The sequence below is a fragment of the Ruditapes philippinarum genome, unplaced genomic scaffold (genome assembly GCF_026571515.1).
Source record: "Ruditapes philippinarum isolate M1 unplaced genomic scaffold, ASM2657151v2 ctg17192_1_1_1_1, whole genome shotgun sequence".
Lineage (NCBI taxonomy): Eukaryota > Metazoa > Mollusca > Bivalvia > Venerida > Veneridae > Ruditapes > Ruditapes philippinarum.
The window spans coordinates 1-18,616 of NW_026859065.1; the positions used below are offsets into that span (position 1 = coordinate 1).

At 32.4% G+C, this 18,616-nt stretch overlaps 1 protein-coding gene across 4 annotated transcripts; it reads right to left on the reverse strand.

Moving 5' to 3' along the window:
- Positions 1-8,764: 8,764 nt before the first annotated feature.
- LOC132755038 (heparan-sulfate 6-O-sulfotransferase 1-B-like) lies at positions 8,765-17,691 on the reverse strand. 4 transcript variants are annotated; one of them, XM_060745823.1, is made up of 3 exons: positions 17,527-17,691; positions 10,650-11,575; positions 8,765-9,521 (listed from the first exon to the last, which is right to left on the reverse strand). In XM_060745823.1, exons 2-3 carry the CDS (start codon positions 11,414-11,416, stop codon positions 8,948-8,950), a joined length of 1,341 nt encoding a protein of 446 aa, XP_060601806.1. In that variant the 5' UTR covers positions 11,417-11,575; positions 17,527-17,691; the 3' UTR covers positions 8,765-8,947. The 4 variants fall into 4 exon arrangements, with proteins under 4 accessions (XP_060601806.1, XP_060601803.1, XP_060601802.1 ...); XM_060745820.1 differs by lacking the exon at positions 17,527-17,691 and adding an exon at positions 13,183-13,423; XM_060745819.1 differs by lacking the exon at positions 17,527-17,691 and adding an exon at positions 12,976-13,126.
- Between the last annotated feature and the right edge of the window lie 925 nt (positions 17,692-18,616).

An 18,616-nucleotide genomic window follows, 5' to 3' on the forward strand; every position in this document is an offset into this window, starting at 1 on the left:
ATCTGAAAAGCTTACACATTGACTGTGGATTGCAGCTTAACATCCACAATGATAGGAATTCAACCAATCGTTGAACAAACAAAAGATATTGTCGAAATGATACGCATATCACACCTGGATTTGTTTGAAAATGTGTTTCTTCATATTAAACATATGCGTTTATTGAAAAGTCTTGAATTGTGCAATCTCGATCTGACTCCAACTCAGATAGAACAATTACTCGGATCTGCACCAAATCCTGTACGAGTATTTCTTTACAATTTCGAAACAAAAAGCGAAATTTATGCACTTTTGCCGTGTGAGTATTCATCCAATTGCGCAAGAAAGAACAGTTGTGAAAGATGTCTTCATCATTCCGTGACAGAAAAGTATCCTGAATTAAAGGAAATAACACTAGAACTTTTACATAATGACTTCATTAGAATGAAGGAAATTCTGTCGTCATGGAAATGCAGTTGCACGGATGTAAAGCACTGCATGTGGCATACACTACACTGACAATACTATATACTATGGTATGTTAGACGTTCATGCAAAGTCATACTATCAATAATATCATGTACATTTATGTGAAGATATGGTTAATAAGTGCTTAGTTATATGATCATGTTATAAATTATTATAATAAATAGTTTATTATTATTGATCTACTCGATGATACAAAGCAAGAGTGTTATTAAAACATCGCACTACATTGTACCAGTCATGCTAATTTCCATGGAAAAGTGGAAAATGTATAAGAAAAAAAGTAAAATATTTTAAGTGACACATTACAAAGGCGCTATAAAATTATAGCCACTTAAAATTACCAAATGAATGACCAAGTATGGGAAAAAAACCTTACTACGTTAGTCACGCAGTGTGAATATGGTGATAGATACTGCAAAATCAATCATACATTGCATGATTTTGTAAATCAGTTTCATGAAATCTTAATTAACATTTGAATGTTTACAGTGTTCATATTTTGTCTAGCATTGCATTGTTGCTTATGTTGACGTCAATATTCTGCACGGATTGTAAAATTGTTTACATGTTTGTTTCTGTGATATTTTTAAAATCTTTTGTTACTCTAATTTTCAGTAAACATGTTTATAGTGGAAGACAAAATATTTTAGATGTCTTCAATATGTGTGTGTATATTTATGAATGACAATTCTTACTTTATAAAAGAATTGGACTGAATTCAATGTGTTACATATTTGTTCCTTTTACATTTTTGTAATTGACAAAATCATTGTTGTTGTTTTAATCACTTTGGAGTGTATATATTTTCTTACGACGAAAAAGTGACGAGATAAACCATGTGCAGTGGTGACTGTACCTCGTATAGTTTCATTGATGTACATTGATATTTTTAGATAGTTAATTGCACTTTAGATAGTTAATTGCATTAACTTGTCTAACCCGTATACATGTATTAGACATGTTGTAAAATCTTGAATATATATTTGTATATAAAACTACATCAATTCAAGATGTGTACATATATATAGGAAATACAAACATGTTTACGAAATTATTTAAAGAATAATCTTTTACATTATCATTGTTGTTATACATGGAATGCATAAAGTTTAATAAAAAAATCATTTTAAACCGTGTTAATTTGTTCTGTTCTAATTTACATTCATGATATGAGCCGCGTCATGACAAAACCAACATAATAGGTTTGCGACCAGCATGGATCCAGACCAGCCTGCGCTTGCGCAGTCTGATCAGGATCCATGCTGTTCGCTTTCAGTTTTTGGGGAGGCTATGCCGACCCAATGTTAATAACTGTTTCGTCAAATCTTACTGCCGCGGTAATCAGGTCACTGCCGCGGTAATCAGGTCAAAAAATAGTACCTTGATCTTTTCTAAGCTGACTCATCACTCATCACAGACATTTACAATATATAAAATATTTTCATTCTTTAATTTCATATCTGCAATTTGTAAAGATAATAATTCTCTGAAAAATTCTTGATTTTTGTTTAAATCACTACTCCGTGACGTCATACTGCCGCGGTAATCAGGTTGAGGCATACGCGTACGTCTGTATATATAATAAATAGTTCTGGTATGAAAACCCTTCAAAATAATAACTTTATCAATATTTTTTTAACAAAAAGCATAAATGAAAATGTGTAAGTAAATGCTTTAATTTAGTGGCAAATATTCTTTATTATTCTTGATAACAATTTTCCAATTACTACGCAGCGACCAACTGTTTATGACGGGTCATTAACTAGAACGTTCCAACACCGTATTCTCCATTGTGTACACCGGTCTTACTGACGATATTTGAGACCGGTGTATATACAATGCCGTATTCTCAATATCATGCATGTTCTTTTGTTGTTATAAACCATTAAAAGTCCTTAATATTTTTTAAAGACAAATAATTGTAAACTGTCGCTTACATCAGAGACATGGATCATGCTTGCGTGATAACTAAGGAAAACTAACTTATTAGTACACCCCAGGAGGCTGTACGCGGAAAACGGTCATAAACCGCTATATCATAGCTGTAAGTAAATATTTTGCATACATTTAACTAAAAATTCACTGATGGTGATGAGCATATAGTTTGAAACATTATATTCTTGAACCATTATCGCCGAAAAAAAAACTATTTAACTACAAAACCCCTATAAGGACCTTCCGACAAAATTCCAGCACAATATTACATTTTACATTAGCAAAATAAAAAAGCAATACTTATATTTTCATCTTACATAATTCATTAATCAAACTTTTAACATAAAAGTATATTTGGCAATTGACAGATCCCTACTCTGATCTTTTATTTGTATAGGAATAAATTTAAACATGTGCTCTTTTGTTTAGGAATATTTTGTAGTGAAAGTTTTATATATTCACTGATCTCATAATTAGAATTAGACAGGTCAGGGATTTATACAACCAGTTGTTTACTTAACTATGCTCATTTTTAATCCCAATAGAAACATTCAAATATTTGGGTATAAAACATGACCAAAGTACCTAGTAGTCGTTTACCCGTGGTGATCCCATAAAACTGATTATAGATTCGAATTGATTAGAAAACACAAATAGAAACATGTGTTTCCGTACAACAAAAATCGGAAGTAAAGTGAACAGTTATTGACAGAAATATGTGGTCAAATATGTTTTAACAAAGAAATAATTATTTCAGAGAAAGACGCAAAGATCAGTATGACCCCGTATTGTGTAAATAGAAAGTTTATTCAATTCTAGGGCATACATCATAATTTGATAGTCCATGTGTAATAAAATTCAAATTTTCAATACAGATTATGAGATACATAAAAAATATTAAAGAATAAGAAGCTTTAATTAAAAAAAAAAAAACAAAAAACAAAACGCATACATATACAAATTACTTACAGTCGAGCATCGGGGAAGTCATTAACATATCTTACGAAACTTTAATTTGAAAACGATATTTGCGCGCGCTGAAGTGATTAATGTTTATTTGAAAAATAAAAAAAAAATAAACTTTTATGTTTGTGTTCTAAAAATAATCGGCGGCATAAGAGGAATTTCTTATTCATTTTACAACACTTGAAAAAATTACTACAGAAAATGTGTTTTGTTTTTTTTTGTTTTGTTTTCAACAAAGTGAGTGTGTTTTAAGTTTATTTATACTCGGCGCCGGAATAACCATATGTCCGAGATTATAGCATCTGGGACGTTTTTTCAAGCAGATTCTTCCTGGAAGCCCATTCTTCGTTCTTTTGGTGGTAAAGGAGACGACAATACCGTCAAGGCATCAATTTTCTGACTGACGACAACAAAAACGGCATCTATTAGCGCCAAACCTCCAGAGTAAGTCACGACAGGTCAACCAATCACCTCTGGTACTTATGATGACTTGACTATGTCCTTCCGTGTGCCTTCTCCGCGACGTGCACGCCTCTGGAGGAAATTGGAGAAGTTTCAACAAAAAACTTCCAAAACACGCCATTTATAACATCATTCATAGCACTGACGGCTTCGGTGTTCTCATCTATTTGCAGGAAATGTTCGACAGGGAAAACCCTACGTAATAACCGCACACCCTGTTAACAACAGATTTTCCGCAGTATATATATTTCAAGCTAGTGAGGTTTAAAAATACACAAGCTATCGATTAACTACCATTAGTTGGTTGAGTGTTTGCGGTAAAAAAAGAAGATATAACTTCCTGATCAATTTTCACTTAGGTTGATTCAGTTTTGAATAAGCTTTGCAGATATGTATTTTTTCAAGAAATATTTAGCTTTAATATTATCTGACGCCGTCAGTAATGAAATGGGAATAATTTTCTGAAACGTGATTTTATTCGAGATTTGCTTCTGGAGAAGACAACCTTCTGTCCGTAGAGCATGAATATTAATAATCATCACAAGACAGTATCTTATTGATCTCAATTATGGTACATCTAAACGTGTATAATTTTTATGTTCAATAAAAATGTTGCATCACTTGCAGTTGTTATTATCATTCAATAATATTAAAATGACATAAAGTATTTATGATGAACAGTCCTAGAATATTTTGACACAGGAACTTGAAATTCTATCAAATAATCAATATTAATTATAATATCCAAATATACCCCTATATACTATAATTTTTTTTTATAGTATATAGGGGGATATTTGGATATTATAATTAACATTGGTATTTGATAGAATTTCAAGTTCCTGTGTTTGTGTTTTTTTTATAGTATATAGGGGGTATATTTGGATATTATAATTAATATTGGTTATTTGATAGAATTTCAAGTTCCTGTGATTTTGATAAGGAACCGTCAGTTGTAAAATGTTATTGTTATCTGATAATGAACAGTCGTCATACTTGCTGGTATGTCATTTATTATTGACAGTTTAGGTTTTTCAAAATTTGTATGATTAACAGTCCGAATGTAGACCTCAATGAAATGTTCTGGAATATTAACAAAATGAATAGTCAACCACATTAACCATATATATGAATGGTTGAACACAACAGTAAGGATAAATAGCGCAATGTGCATATCTTTTTATTTTGGTAGCATATTTTAAGCAAAAAGAAAAGACACTATAAGTCTGAAACATTCTCTCATAGCCTCCCCATCAGTACATTCAGTGCTTTGATTCTACTTGTAATACAGTTGGTAAGGCCTGATCAGACTGCGCGGATGCACAGACTGGTCTGGATCCATGCTGGTCGCAAACGCACTATGTTGGTTTTGTTGTGACGCGGCTCGTGTATTTTATTTGTTAAAATCCGTTGTCAGCTCGTATAAGCATTGGGTTAGTATTCCAGGGGCCACTTGTTCGTTCTTCTGGCGAGGCAAAATTTACACATGACAATCTTCGATATTGAGTTCAATGAGCATTTGTCTCACCGCTTCAAAAGTTACATGGGATTAATAACATTAAAAAGTAAACAAAAACGCACAGATAATCATATTAATTAACGCGACATATGTTTGTCCTGTTGGATAATGTTTAAAGCTACTCTCGCCACAAAACGGTATAAAAACATTAACATATTTGTTTACAGTCATTAAATATTCATAGAAGTAAAAATTGTAGTTTTCACGAGATAGCTGTTATGATTCACTTGACACTGATATAGAAGAAGAAGAAGAACTTTTTATTTGCACTAAAGCCCTAAAAAGAGCAATTGACAAAGCATCAATATATATACATACACAAATATAAACATAGCAATACGTGACAAGAGATATATATCATACCCGTGAAAATGTTGTGAGTAGGACAGCTTGATGCAGCTAGATCTTACTATGTAAATGTAAGTTTCAAATCGAATTGTCTCTTTTTATAGACATAATTTTCTATTATATATTGGGCAGCAATCGATTGCAGAATTAAAACATACCAAGCGCACAACTGTTCTACTCGCAACCAACGGATATACTTGCAACCAGCTAACGGGTGTGTGTGTATAATTTAAGTCAATATAAAATAATTCAAAATAAAATGTAACGTATAACGGCTTAAAATTACAGTATCATAAAAATAGCAAAAACTGTACTTTAATGGGTTTTTTTCCCATCTGGTTCCATATAAATGCACGAGTTTGAGGTGAAGTGTTAACTTTTGACGATATTTTATTTCAAAAACGCCTATTCTACAATATGTTGGATAGTAGCTTTAATTAAGTACAGTAACATTTGAAATATTGTCTTTCTTAAAATTTGGAAGTGATATCATAAATTTCAATAATATTTGTAACTTTCGTATTTGGAAATTGAAACCACTTAAATATTGAATGGATTGTTCTAAATTCAAAAGCGTTGTAAAGTCAATCAGATTAAACGTTTATATCTACACTAATTAGTTATTTCCCTTCCTTATATCCTTGAGAAGTGAACAGGAAGTATAGAAATGTCATTAACAGTTTTTGTTTACACAGTGAATGATATATTATCTTAAACTATGATCTGGTTATTTTAAATACATGTAGATCGATAAGCGTGCTTGGGTTTTCTTTCTTGTCTTAAATCCTCTTACATTTTGACTTTTGATGAACATAAGAAACATGTACAGGCGCGGATACTAAAGTGAGTTGCACAATTTCAACAACGGGTTTGCATATTCAAAAGGAGGTTGACATTTACTAATTTTCAAGAGGGGCAAAAGACTAGATTTAGGTTATTTTCACTAGTCTCTAAATTATCTAAAAAAAACAAACTGGAAAACAAAGTTGATATCCAAACTCCAGAGTAATTCTACATACAACGCAAAAACAGTAGAGGAGCCATGTCCCGACACCCCCGTCTTGATCCGTGCATGACGTCAATGTTTTATGTGGAAATAGTAACTTATACCATTATCAAATTTTATGTGGTACTGTACATGTAGTTCAGAGAATATAGCAGACAAAGTTTGATCGAGTCTGTTCATGAAATATGATGACTTCAAACTTTGACAAACATAACATTTTTTTTTTCAAAATCTTGAGGATTTTGTTCACCGAACAAGTGGCACCGAATCATTCTTTATTGGGTGCAATTGATTATACTTTATGAAAATCATGCAATTCGATATTGATCTGATAACAGAAAAGTCTGAGTTTTAGGAATGGATCGACCATCAGGCCTATTAATCATAAATACATAATTACAAAGAGATGTATCGTAATTATGTTCGGCGTGTGTATGTTATAATTACGGATCAAATGTGTTACGGTTACCTGCAAGAATAACATCTCGCCGATTTCATGATGTATCAGGTAATCCGGACGAATGTATACCTCCAACAACTCAGACCATCTCAGCAATCAAATAATCAGTCGTCTAACCAGAGAAATGCTTTGTTTTTGGTTGAAAAATAATGTTGATCATTAAAAAGGTTAATGTTTAATAATACGCATTAAAAATAATTTGTCGCGTGCCTGCGGCAAGCTTGATAAATTTATTTTTGTTAATACGTATTATTAAACACTAACCTATAATTAATTATCTGTTCTTTTTTGCACATTAGATACACAGGAAAATAGCATTTTTATCAAAATATCAATGCCTGAAATAAATATATAAAATGTGTCAAATTTCCACCTTGGTTTACGATTTGGAAGGACTTCATCAAACTTTAACTTGACAGTATACTATAACATATTTTACGTTGCTGTTATATATTGTTTAATTCCACCTTATTATCATATTTTTCCCATTAAGCAAGCAACTTAAGCTAATAAGCGATGCATGATATGTATGTTTAGCGTTCATGTGAAAGGCATGATTTCAGATGAATGATAAAAAACAGACTGTAATGACTGTCTGTAAGGTCTGGCAATTATCTTGTTTACTTTAATTATATCCCGGTCTGTGACAAGATAGTTAAATAATTATTGGACTAGATCCAAAATGTATAGCCTTTTAAACGCTTAAAGTTAATCAATAAAACGGTACATGCCAAATAAGAACTATTTTGTATATATTATACGGTACGTTTATCAGATCTTATTTTCATATACCAGAAAGTCTGTGTTTGCAGAAAGTCCTTACAATCATATATAATGAATCACAGATGTGCAAGGACACAGATATTGATATAGTAATACAAGCTATATAAATAATTTATTGCTATTTGCACAAGATAACGCGTATACATGTTCTAGCAGTACGATTTCAGATTTTATTCAAATATTTGCCACGTTCACACATAAAACAGTGTTAGTTGTTATATTTTTTTCTAATTACAACGTCAATTTACTTCATTGTACATTGCTTGTATTTGTATTCCAACGTCAACAAAACTTACAATGGTGAAAATTGAAAGCCTGGGTTCGTTGCATTTCCATGTTTCTTGTTAAATTTTAAATTATTGATTGACTGTAGCGTAATTTCCAAATGAATGTGTTCATTTACAACAAAACATTACTTGGAAAATCTATTCTTATCATCAAATGCTGTTTGTGGAAGACATTTCAAAACTTCTGTCAAGACTCAATAGTCATGTTTGTTTAGATTTGTATGAAACTTTCAAAGGCAATTTTTCAATAAATGAGCCGCGTCACGACAAAACCAACATAGTGGGTTTGCGACCAGCATTTTCAGTTTCACTACGTGTAATAGGGTTGATAAGCGAACAGCATGGATCCTGATCAGACTGCGCGGATGCGCAGGCTGGTCTGGATCCATGCTTGTCGCAAACCCATTGTGTTGGTTTTGTCGTGACAAGGCTCAAATGAAAAATGAATATCAATATAGGCCAAAAACCTGTGTTACAATGCTACATATCTTCACTAGATACCACGTTAAAATGAAGTAAAAAAAAACAACAACTCATTAAATATGTATTCATCTTAGGAAATTGATAGTGTTTTTCATGAACGAAACAAAATGAAGATTTAAGAATAAAGACATTCGAATTCATATAAACTCATCGCAATACATATATTCAATATTGAAATATTGTAACTGAACTACAATTTTTAAATACTATGTTATAAGTTTATGCAAGAACTAGATGTGCAAATTTCGTATTCGATTTTGAAATAAATCTGTTGCAAACAAATATAAATGGATATCAAGTTCTACTAATTTTAATAATTTTAAAAACTGATCTTCTGTCAAACGGATTTCGGCGCTTTTGCTTCGTACGTCACTTTTGCGTATTTTCTTAAATCCCATCTGAAATACCGATGAAAACAATGCATCAGACCATTCCCTGTTTTCCATTATTCCAAAGTATTCCATTTGTTGTAAGTTATGTTTCGCCGATTCTAACCACAGATAAGCTCTTTTGCGCATTACATTTCTGTTAATATAGTCAACATAGCAGTCGGCTACTGTAAGGTCTGCCAACATCCGGGTCATTCTATTCGTGGCTAAATTATACTTGCAGTCTATAAACTCATCTATACCTACACCTTGCCATGTTTCTGAGAGAAAGCAAGGCCTGACGTCCAACCATTCAGCCATACCGTTACTACACCCTAATAGAGCGTCTTGCCAGTGACCTCCATAAAAGCTTTGATGATAGTACTCACTCATATATCGAGCAATAGGGTCTCGAAGTTGAGTAAAGTAGAAATATCTGAAAATACAATGATTCATACAAATGATACAAATACAATCAAACAGTGAATATATGTCGATACATATATTCGATTTGTATTCTTCATACAGTTTTTCTGTTATGGAAATAATGTACATCCTATACTGACATCATAATTATACTTGTAATCTATAGCTTTTGTAATTCTCTAAATTTGGTGTGCAACAACTTTGTCTACGAATAAAATGAAATGTTAAAATAATGAAAACCCTCAATAATGCTTCAATGAGAAATAACTTATCTACGCGTGTGTTAAGGCTAGAGATGCATAACATGCATGATTTTCTTTTTACAAGTAAAAATCTAACGCGCCATTCGTATTTCGCTCATGTCATTACGCTATATTTGATTATAAATGTTTCTAAATGATATATATATGTTTTTGGTTGGGTTTTACGTCGCATCAACACAGTAAAGAATATATGGCGACCAGGACCTCAAAACGACGTGCCTTCTGTGCATTTTTTTCAGGCACAAACGGGCACCCGAGTAGAACCACCGACGTTCCGTAAGCTAGATGGATAGCTTTCTTACATGAAATAATCCAAAGTCCCTGTCAGGATTCGAACAAACAGCGGTGACGGGCATGCAATTGGTCTGAAGTCAACAACCTTAATCACCCGACAACGGACGCTCCTTCAGGTCACATTGACACAATGGACATTATGGAGCCCAAAGCCAAAGTCATATCAATATCGTTTGGTCCTCTCTTCTATTATTTTAGCGAATAATAGGCATCTTTATAGGACGGGTTTTTCCCGCAAGGTAGCTGAATATTAAACATCTATATTCACATTCTCAATTCTGAGATTAAAAAATAGTCAGAGGTGTGGGGCCAATGAGCGGACAAATAACGTTATATAAGTGATTTTTACATGCAAAAGCTACTCGGCTTATCTATCGAATGTTGATGAATTTACTCGATGCAATAGGTTTTACCCGTTTGTAAAGCTTGTTAGTCGATAGCCTGGATGACATAAAACACAATAATGTGTAAATGAAAGTAGTCAGTCATAAGGATGTCAGAATATGATCTCATTAGCTGTCAAATCATTATAACATTATACATATGGTAGATTGAAACAGAATCAACTCAGTTTTACTTGCCTTCTATATCGCCTTTTTTGCTCCATCTGATCTATTTGATTAGGAATACATCTGTGAAGTTGGGTCCAGTCAGCGTGCAGACCGCAAGGCCAGCCGGATAATTTAGATGTATATATCCATATATTACCCTTTGGGTTAAAACAAGGGCAAGTTGGCTGTTTAAATACACACTTACACTTAAAAGGATACGATAATTCTCGTATTAACCTATCATTGAAATGCATACCTCCAGTTTTCTGAATATGCAAAAATACCATGACGTCAGTATTGATGTCATAATTATGCTGTATTGATACATTTTTAAACTCAGATTTAAAGCTATATGACTTTCCTGTGAAATATCGTCTTAACACATGGTATGACTTAGAATGCAAATAAGACTGCGTAAGAATTTTTGATAAAAAGAAATTGTCGGTTTGAGCTTTTTGTTTAAATTCTGCAAACGTGTAAACTTTAGGTCTATGTTTTGTCGTTTGTATAGTTTTCGACGTTTTCTGCATCTTTTTATGTGAATGTAGATCTTCAGCTAGTTTCACTTCATGGTCAGTTTCATTCGAATCATGCGGCTCCGTTATTGGCAATTTGTTTGAACAGTTTACTGCATAATATATAACAGCAGGGGGTTCCTTGATATGCATCGTATGCTTTTCATTGCATAAATCATTAGATTTTTTGTCGACAATTGTTTGAATGTACAATACTGATACTGAAAATGCTACAAAACAAAACAGTAACTTAGAATATGGTATCCGTCTTTTTATTCCCATTGTGAGTTTTGATCATCCCTTAATTCATTGACTACTACTGTAAGATAAATTGTCTGCCCATAACGTCACACTATAAACGCTCACACGTTACGTCTGCAATAATCGTTCACCACTTCGATGTTTGGCTCCATATATCACAAATTTCTCTTCCATTATTGACTGAAAAGAAATTCATAGCTGATTAGTAAAAGATATGCTTTATCTTCATCGGTAAGTTACGTGTGATATTGATCGTACTTAAATCGATTTTAGCGTGTTAAACTTAAGTCAGTTAAAATCAATTGTTCCCATCATCACGTTTACCTGTTTAATTTAGATATCTCTTAAAGCAACACGCATCCATCTCCATTTATTTTTTACGAAAATTAAGACTGATCAAAATACTAAAATGACAGTGAAAAAATCAAATAACTTATAAAGGTCATCGAAATACATGTACACATATATGTCAGAATGCATGTATAACCCTTACGTTATAGAATAAGATAGAATTATGGTGTTTAAAATAATAAATTCAGTTCATTGTTGCATGTAATATACCCAACATACGGTTTAGCATATCGATGCACTTGTATTTATGATATTAAAGTTTCATTTTTTTAATGTTTATATAGAATAGAATAGAATAGAATAGAATAATTTTATTTCACCAATCAAGGGTCATACTATATGACATATATAATCACAAGCATAAAACACAAGGCATGAAACAAAATATACCAACCAACAAATTGTGTATGGTATGGTAGAAATGAAGACAATAAAGTAACTAAGGCTTAATTCGTAATATTGGAAAAACAAATAACAAAGGCATAGTAATGTTAAAATAAGAAGTAAATAAATAAAACAGTATTAAAAAAAAACAAACAAAAACTCTAATTACTCATTCGATATTCAAGTACAATAATATACATTCAATGGTCTGACAAATTTTTATTACTAATAGTACTACCTAACATAAGATTTCTTTTATTATAAATTTCGAGTATGTGGAGGCGTGTAGCTTTAAACAGTTAAATCGATTACTTCACAGAAGTTTACTCATCTCAAACAGCCTGATGATTAGGATTTTTCACACAAAGGACTTTATAGATTAATGTAGGAAATGTTAGTCATTACGTTACGTGATAAGGTTTGCAATACATTAACTGGTACAAGTCAGCCGTCGTTACTAATGTAACAATTGGTTAATCTGATAATATTTATAGCAATCTTTAGGTACTTGTGATCATTTCTAACCTTGGCTGCTCATTTTCTTATCAATGCATTGCCGGTTTTCTAGAGAGAAAAAAAAAACAACATTGAATGATTCGAAACAGGTCTTGCCACTGATAGTACTTAAATTATCTGTTCAAACGTGTGTAACATTAATACGAATTGACGTTTAAAACAGCCTTGTTTGTTTTGCATTTTTACAATATATCAATTTATCATAATCATTTTTTCGGTGGTCAGTAAACCTGTACAGTATATATGTACTATACTCCGCAAACAGTGGACTACTTTTCTCTTAAATCAAATAAAATGAAGAAATATATAGAAAAATCTAGTGTACTCACCTCACGAATTCGAGGTGCTTCAATACACATATTGGGTATCATCTTAAATTCGTTATTGAGTATAAATTATGGATGTACATTTTGTATTAAATATCGATACAAACGAAGTAAATATTAGATCTACTGTATTGAAATCAATATAAACTGAAATTACACACGCTATTTTTAGCTAAAAAATAAACTTCCTGAATTAAAGCACATATTTACCATTCATACAATTATCCCTGCATTTTTACATCCGAAACACTCAATTATTGTTGATATGCTACACAGTTTAATCAACATGTATCTCGCATAACATGTTTAGCTATCGGACTTACACACACTGTACTGCACTATGCTACCTCTCGCTATATTTAACACAGTCGCTGGAATCAAATATCTTCTTTTCTAAACCTTTTTTGTTGTTGAAGTAAGCTGAACGGTGTAATTTATCAACATTGTATAAATTTATACTGGTTGAACGGACAATTACAGTTTGTAGTGTGTTAATAAAGACTGGTTTATTGTGTTTTAATTAAGGACGTTTTCGGGAGTTTTCATATAAACATATACAATTTATATGGAGGGCGATCGTTGCCAAAATTCCAGACATGTAATGTGTTCCTTTTGAAAACTACTTTTGAAAATGCGAACATGTATGTCTAGCATTTTTGATTGCATTCGTGCACAGCAAATGATATGCCTCTTAATCCAATCTTTTAATTGAAGGCACCCGCTTTTAAATAACAAGTTTACATGTAAATCTTAACAACTGACCTAACACACATTTACAAGTTCGTATCTACCATTGCATATAATACATAAGCATGTTTACACACTTGTAGATATATATATGTACCTGAAAAACACAAATGAAATGTAAAACTCGAATGCAGAAAATATAATTTAATAAAACGTGTTTCCAGTCGTAGAACTACAACAGTACATTTACACAGTTACATGTTTAAAATGACAAAAGTAGATTCACAAAGTTAACCGATTTTAAGTCGTGCATGACGCCCCGCCCCTCTCTGAGTACTTACGATCTTCTATCACGAAATGTACGGACAGGTATAATACCCGTCGCCTCTCTCCTATTTCTCAATAAAGTGAAGGAAAACACGGCGCCCATTCTAACTTTTTTTTATTTCTATAAAAAGTCCAATATAATTTGTATCAAATGAAAGATTACTCCATAAGCTTTCTATGAGTGCCTCGGAAATAAAAATGAATTAAATAGATGTATTGATTTTTTTGTTTGTTTTTTTAGTCTGAAAATAACACTCTCGAAAATTGGTAAGAAAAACACGGCGTTCCCTCCAAACTTTTTTTTTATTTCGTAATATATTTTGGTAATTTTGGATTGAAATAAAAGTGTGATTAATACGATTTATGATATATAATTATATAATGCCTCAAAATAAAAAGGAATTAAATCAAAATGAATTAACTTTTCGTTAAAAAGTTTATCATGTTACTTTCTGTAAAATAGAGAAAATAAGAATCCCTAAAGAACGCTCAAAACGACAAAATTGAGAATGTTGCAGGCCGGTTTGATTGAGCCTGCTCATGGACGGTAATGGAAAGAGCAAGTTATCGTCCACGCCCCCTAGCACCGGCTTAAGCAAAATTCAACATGAACTGGTACAATTTTGAATTTTGAAACAACCGACGATGTGTTAACATGGTGATTATCATGGAACCTTCAATGTGACACGTAAGTGCCATACCATGAAAAACGGCATATGATCCCCAAGTAAAAAAAAAAAACACACACTCTGAAATTCAGTAAGAGAAACATGGCGCCCCCTACTTACTTTTTTTATTTCTTGGTCAATTTTGATAATTTTAGAATAAGATAAACAAGATCATCAAGGAAAGGCGGCGTTGATAATTTTAGACTCAAGTAAAAAATTCTGGAAACAAAGTGATCCCTCGGAAGCATTAATCACAACAAAATTACATAAGAATTGCAGACTCGGTTTGATTGAGTCTGTACATGAGAGATAATGAATAAGTGCAACATCCCTCACGCTCCCTAGCACCGGATTGAGCGGTACTCAATTCTCAACACTTAATAGTGCTTAAGAATCCTTAATGAACTTTCTAGTGATGCCTTAAAAATGAAAATTAATTACGTAGAAGTATTAAAAATTTTGTTTCTAACTTATCGTTGTTTTTTTTTCTCTTAAATCCACACTCATATATTCGGAAAAAAATAACGTCGCTTCCTTTAGATACTTTATTCAAAAAGGAAAATAAATATTGAATGAAGTTAAGACCATAAGTTTTCAACAAGTATATTAAAAATCTGGAAACAAGGTGATCCCTCGGAAGCATTAATCACAACAAAATTACATAAGAATTGCAGATTCGGTTTGATTGAGTCTGCACATGAGGGATAATGAACAAGTGCAACATGCCTCACGCCCCCTAGCACCGGCTTGAACGGTACTCAATTCTCAACACTTAATAGCGCTGGCATCAATGATCCCGAAAGACCAGAAAAATATAACAACACTGAAGTGAAGTACGGGGCAACTTTTTACAGCTGCCTCACGGCACTTGAAACCTGATGTTGTGAAGTATAAAAATCTGGAAACAAAGTATCCCTCGGAAGCATTAATCACTACAAAATTACATAAGAATTGCAGACTCGGTTTGATTGAGTCTGTACATGAGGGATAATGAATAAATGCAAAAAGTTTTTATTCATACTACTGAAAATACCTTATTAAAGATTGTACATATGTGCTACGGATAAGTATTTTCTTGATTTCGGAAAGGAAATCTCGGTGGCCGCTTTAAAATATACTTGCATAGTTTTTGTTGAAAATGAAATTTATGCCAATACATTTTTCAATGATACCAATAAGAATATTGGGTGGTTTTTTACATTATTAATAAAATTACTCCCTTGAAGTTGGTCATTGTTTCCCCTAAAAATTTCCCAATCGTCGATGTTTCTCAGGAATATATGATAAGCAAGATCAACAAGGAAAGGCGGCGCTCAATGAACGCAACCCCACATGACCCAGCAACAAGAACAAGTGGCAAGAAGCCAAGGCGGACCCAAAACAAAACACAGGACAGGGCACTAGGCAGAGCACGGACAGGCTAATCACTAAAATGATAAATAATTTGTAATTGATAAGAACACGATGTTAAAAATAAGGTAATGCATAAGTTATCTTCATCATAAATGGTAAAATCAGCAATTTTCAAGTGATGTTGCTACTGACAAAACTTTTGTAACAAATGTAACATATATATTTTATGAAAAATGCTGTATGTTGTCCTTCAGTTTTATTTAAAAATATGGGAGAGGCGCCGTTTATACCTGTCCGCAATAGAAGTTCGTAAATACTCCGAGAGGGGCGGGGCGTCATGCACGACTTAAAATCGTTTAACTTTGTGAATCTACTTTTGTCATTTTAAACATGTTACTGTGTAAACGTACTCTTGTAGTTCTACAACTGGTAACACGTTTTCTTAAACTCTATTTTCCGTATTCGAGTTTTACGTTTTATTTGTATATTTCAGATCTATAAGTGTGCAAACATGCATATGTATTGCATGCAATGGAAGATACGAACTTGTAAATTTGTTGTCGTTTTAGATGTTAGGTCAGTTGTTACGATATATATGTAAACTTGTTATATAAAGGCGGTAACCTTAAAATAAAAGATTGAATTAAGAGGTTTACAATAAAAATGGTAGGCATACAAGTTCGCATTTTCAAAAGTCATTTTAAAAAGGAACACTTTACATGTCTGGAATTTTGGCAACGAACGCCCTCCATAAATTTAGGCAAATAAAACTGTTCAAACTTGTGTTAGAATATGATAACATTAATGGGGTCACGGTGACCGTTCTCGTTTTTGAGTTATCTGCCCCTGATTCAGACTTTTCTAATTATTTGAGGTAATTTCAAGGGCAGATAACGAATACATACTTACATAAATTCTTGTTTTTACTTCTGGATTATGTTTTTCTTTTTATTGTTGAGTACAATACATGATAACATTCCTTACATCGTTTCTGTTAATTTCTTTCAATGAAAATATTTTAAGGTACTTTAAATTCTTAAAAAATATGCCATTTTTTAAGAAAAAATGCATAGGTTTTAAGAAGAAGTGGGAATAAAAACTACCCACTCTAAATTTGTTCTTGAAATTTTGCATGTAAACTTAAACGAAGGTAAGCTTCATGAAAATAAGAAAACAAAATTGTATTGTTTCCCTTCTTTGTAAATTATCTGCCCTTGAATTTTACAAAAAAGTCCAATTCAAGGGCAGATAACTCAAAAACGAGAACGGTGACTCCGATTCTTTTTCTCATTAAACGTTTCTGTTATCATATTTTAACAACATGCCAAGTTTAAACAGTTTTAATTTTGCCTATATATATGTCTATATGAAAACTCCCGAAAACGTTTTTAACTTCCATGTGAAACTGATAGCTTTCTATGTGAATTTTAAACTCAATAAGTGTTGTATAATAAATTCATAAATATCATAATAAATAGGGCATAAAAAGCAACGATGATTTAATTTTAGGTTTACTTACACATTCGACTTTATATCTGGTAGACAGTATGTTGCACAAACCAGACAACCTTTTTACAATATGCACTATTTCATATTAGATCTACATGTATAAAACTTATAGTAAACACCATGTCACCTTATAATAAACATTATGTCACCTTATAATTAACAACACGTCACCTGATAATAAACAACATTTCACCTTATAATTAATACCATGTCACCATATAATAAGCAATATTTCATCTTATAATAAGCACCATGTCACCTGATAATAAGCACCATGTCACCTGATAATAAGCACATGTCACCGTATAATAAGCACAATATCATCTTAAAATTAGCACCATGTCACCTTATAATAAGCACCATGTCACCTTATGATAAGCACCATGTCACCTTATAATAAGCACAATGTCACCTTATAATAAGCACAATGTCACCTTATAATAAGCACCATGTCACCTTATAATAAGCACCATGTCACCTTATGATAAGCACCATGTCACCTTATAATAAGCACCATGTCACCTTATAATAAGCACCATATGTCACCTTATAATAAGCACCATGTCACCTTATAAGCACCATGGCACCTTATAATAAGCACAATGTCACCTTATAATAAGCACCATGTCACCATATAATAAGCACCATGTCACCTTATAATAAGCACCATGTCACCTTATACTCAACACTATGTCATCTTATAATAAGCGCCATGTCACCATATAATAAGCACCATGTCACCTTATAATAAGCACCATGTCACCTTATACTCAACACTATGTCACCTTATAATAAACACCATGTCACCATATAATAAGCACCATGTCACCTTATAATCAACACTATGTCACCTTATAATAAGCACCATGTCACCATATAATAAGCACCATGTCACCTTATAATAAGCACCATGTCACCTTATAATCAACACTATGTCACCTTATAATAAGCACCATGTCACCATATAATAAGCACCATGTCACCTTATAATCAACACTATGTCACCTTATAATAAGCACCATGTCACCATATAATAAGCACCATGTCACCTTATAATAAGCACCATGTCACCTTATACTCAACACTATGTCACCTTATAA

What these genes read in the sequence shown, in the direction of transcription:
- LOC132755038 (XM_060745823.1), bottom strand. Translation starts at nt 11,416, where the DNA reads ATGGGAATAAAAAGACGGATACCATATTCTAAGTTACTGTTTTGTTTT. An exon ending in CAAAAAAGGCGATATAGAAG is followed by an intron (nt 9,522 to 10,649) that starts GCAAGTAAAACT and finishes TTGTATTTTCAG; the next exon opens with ATATTTCTACTTTACTCAAC.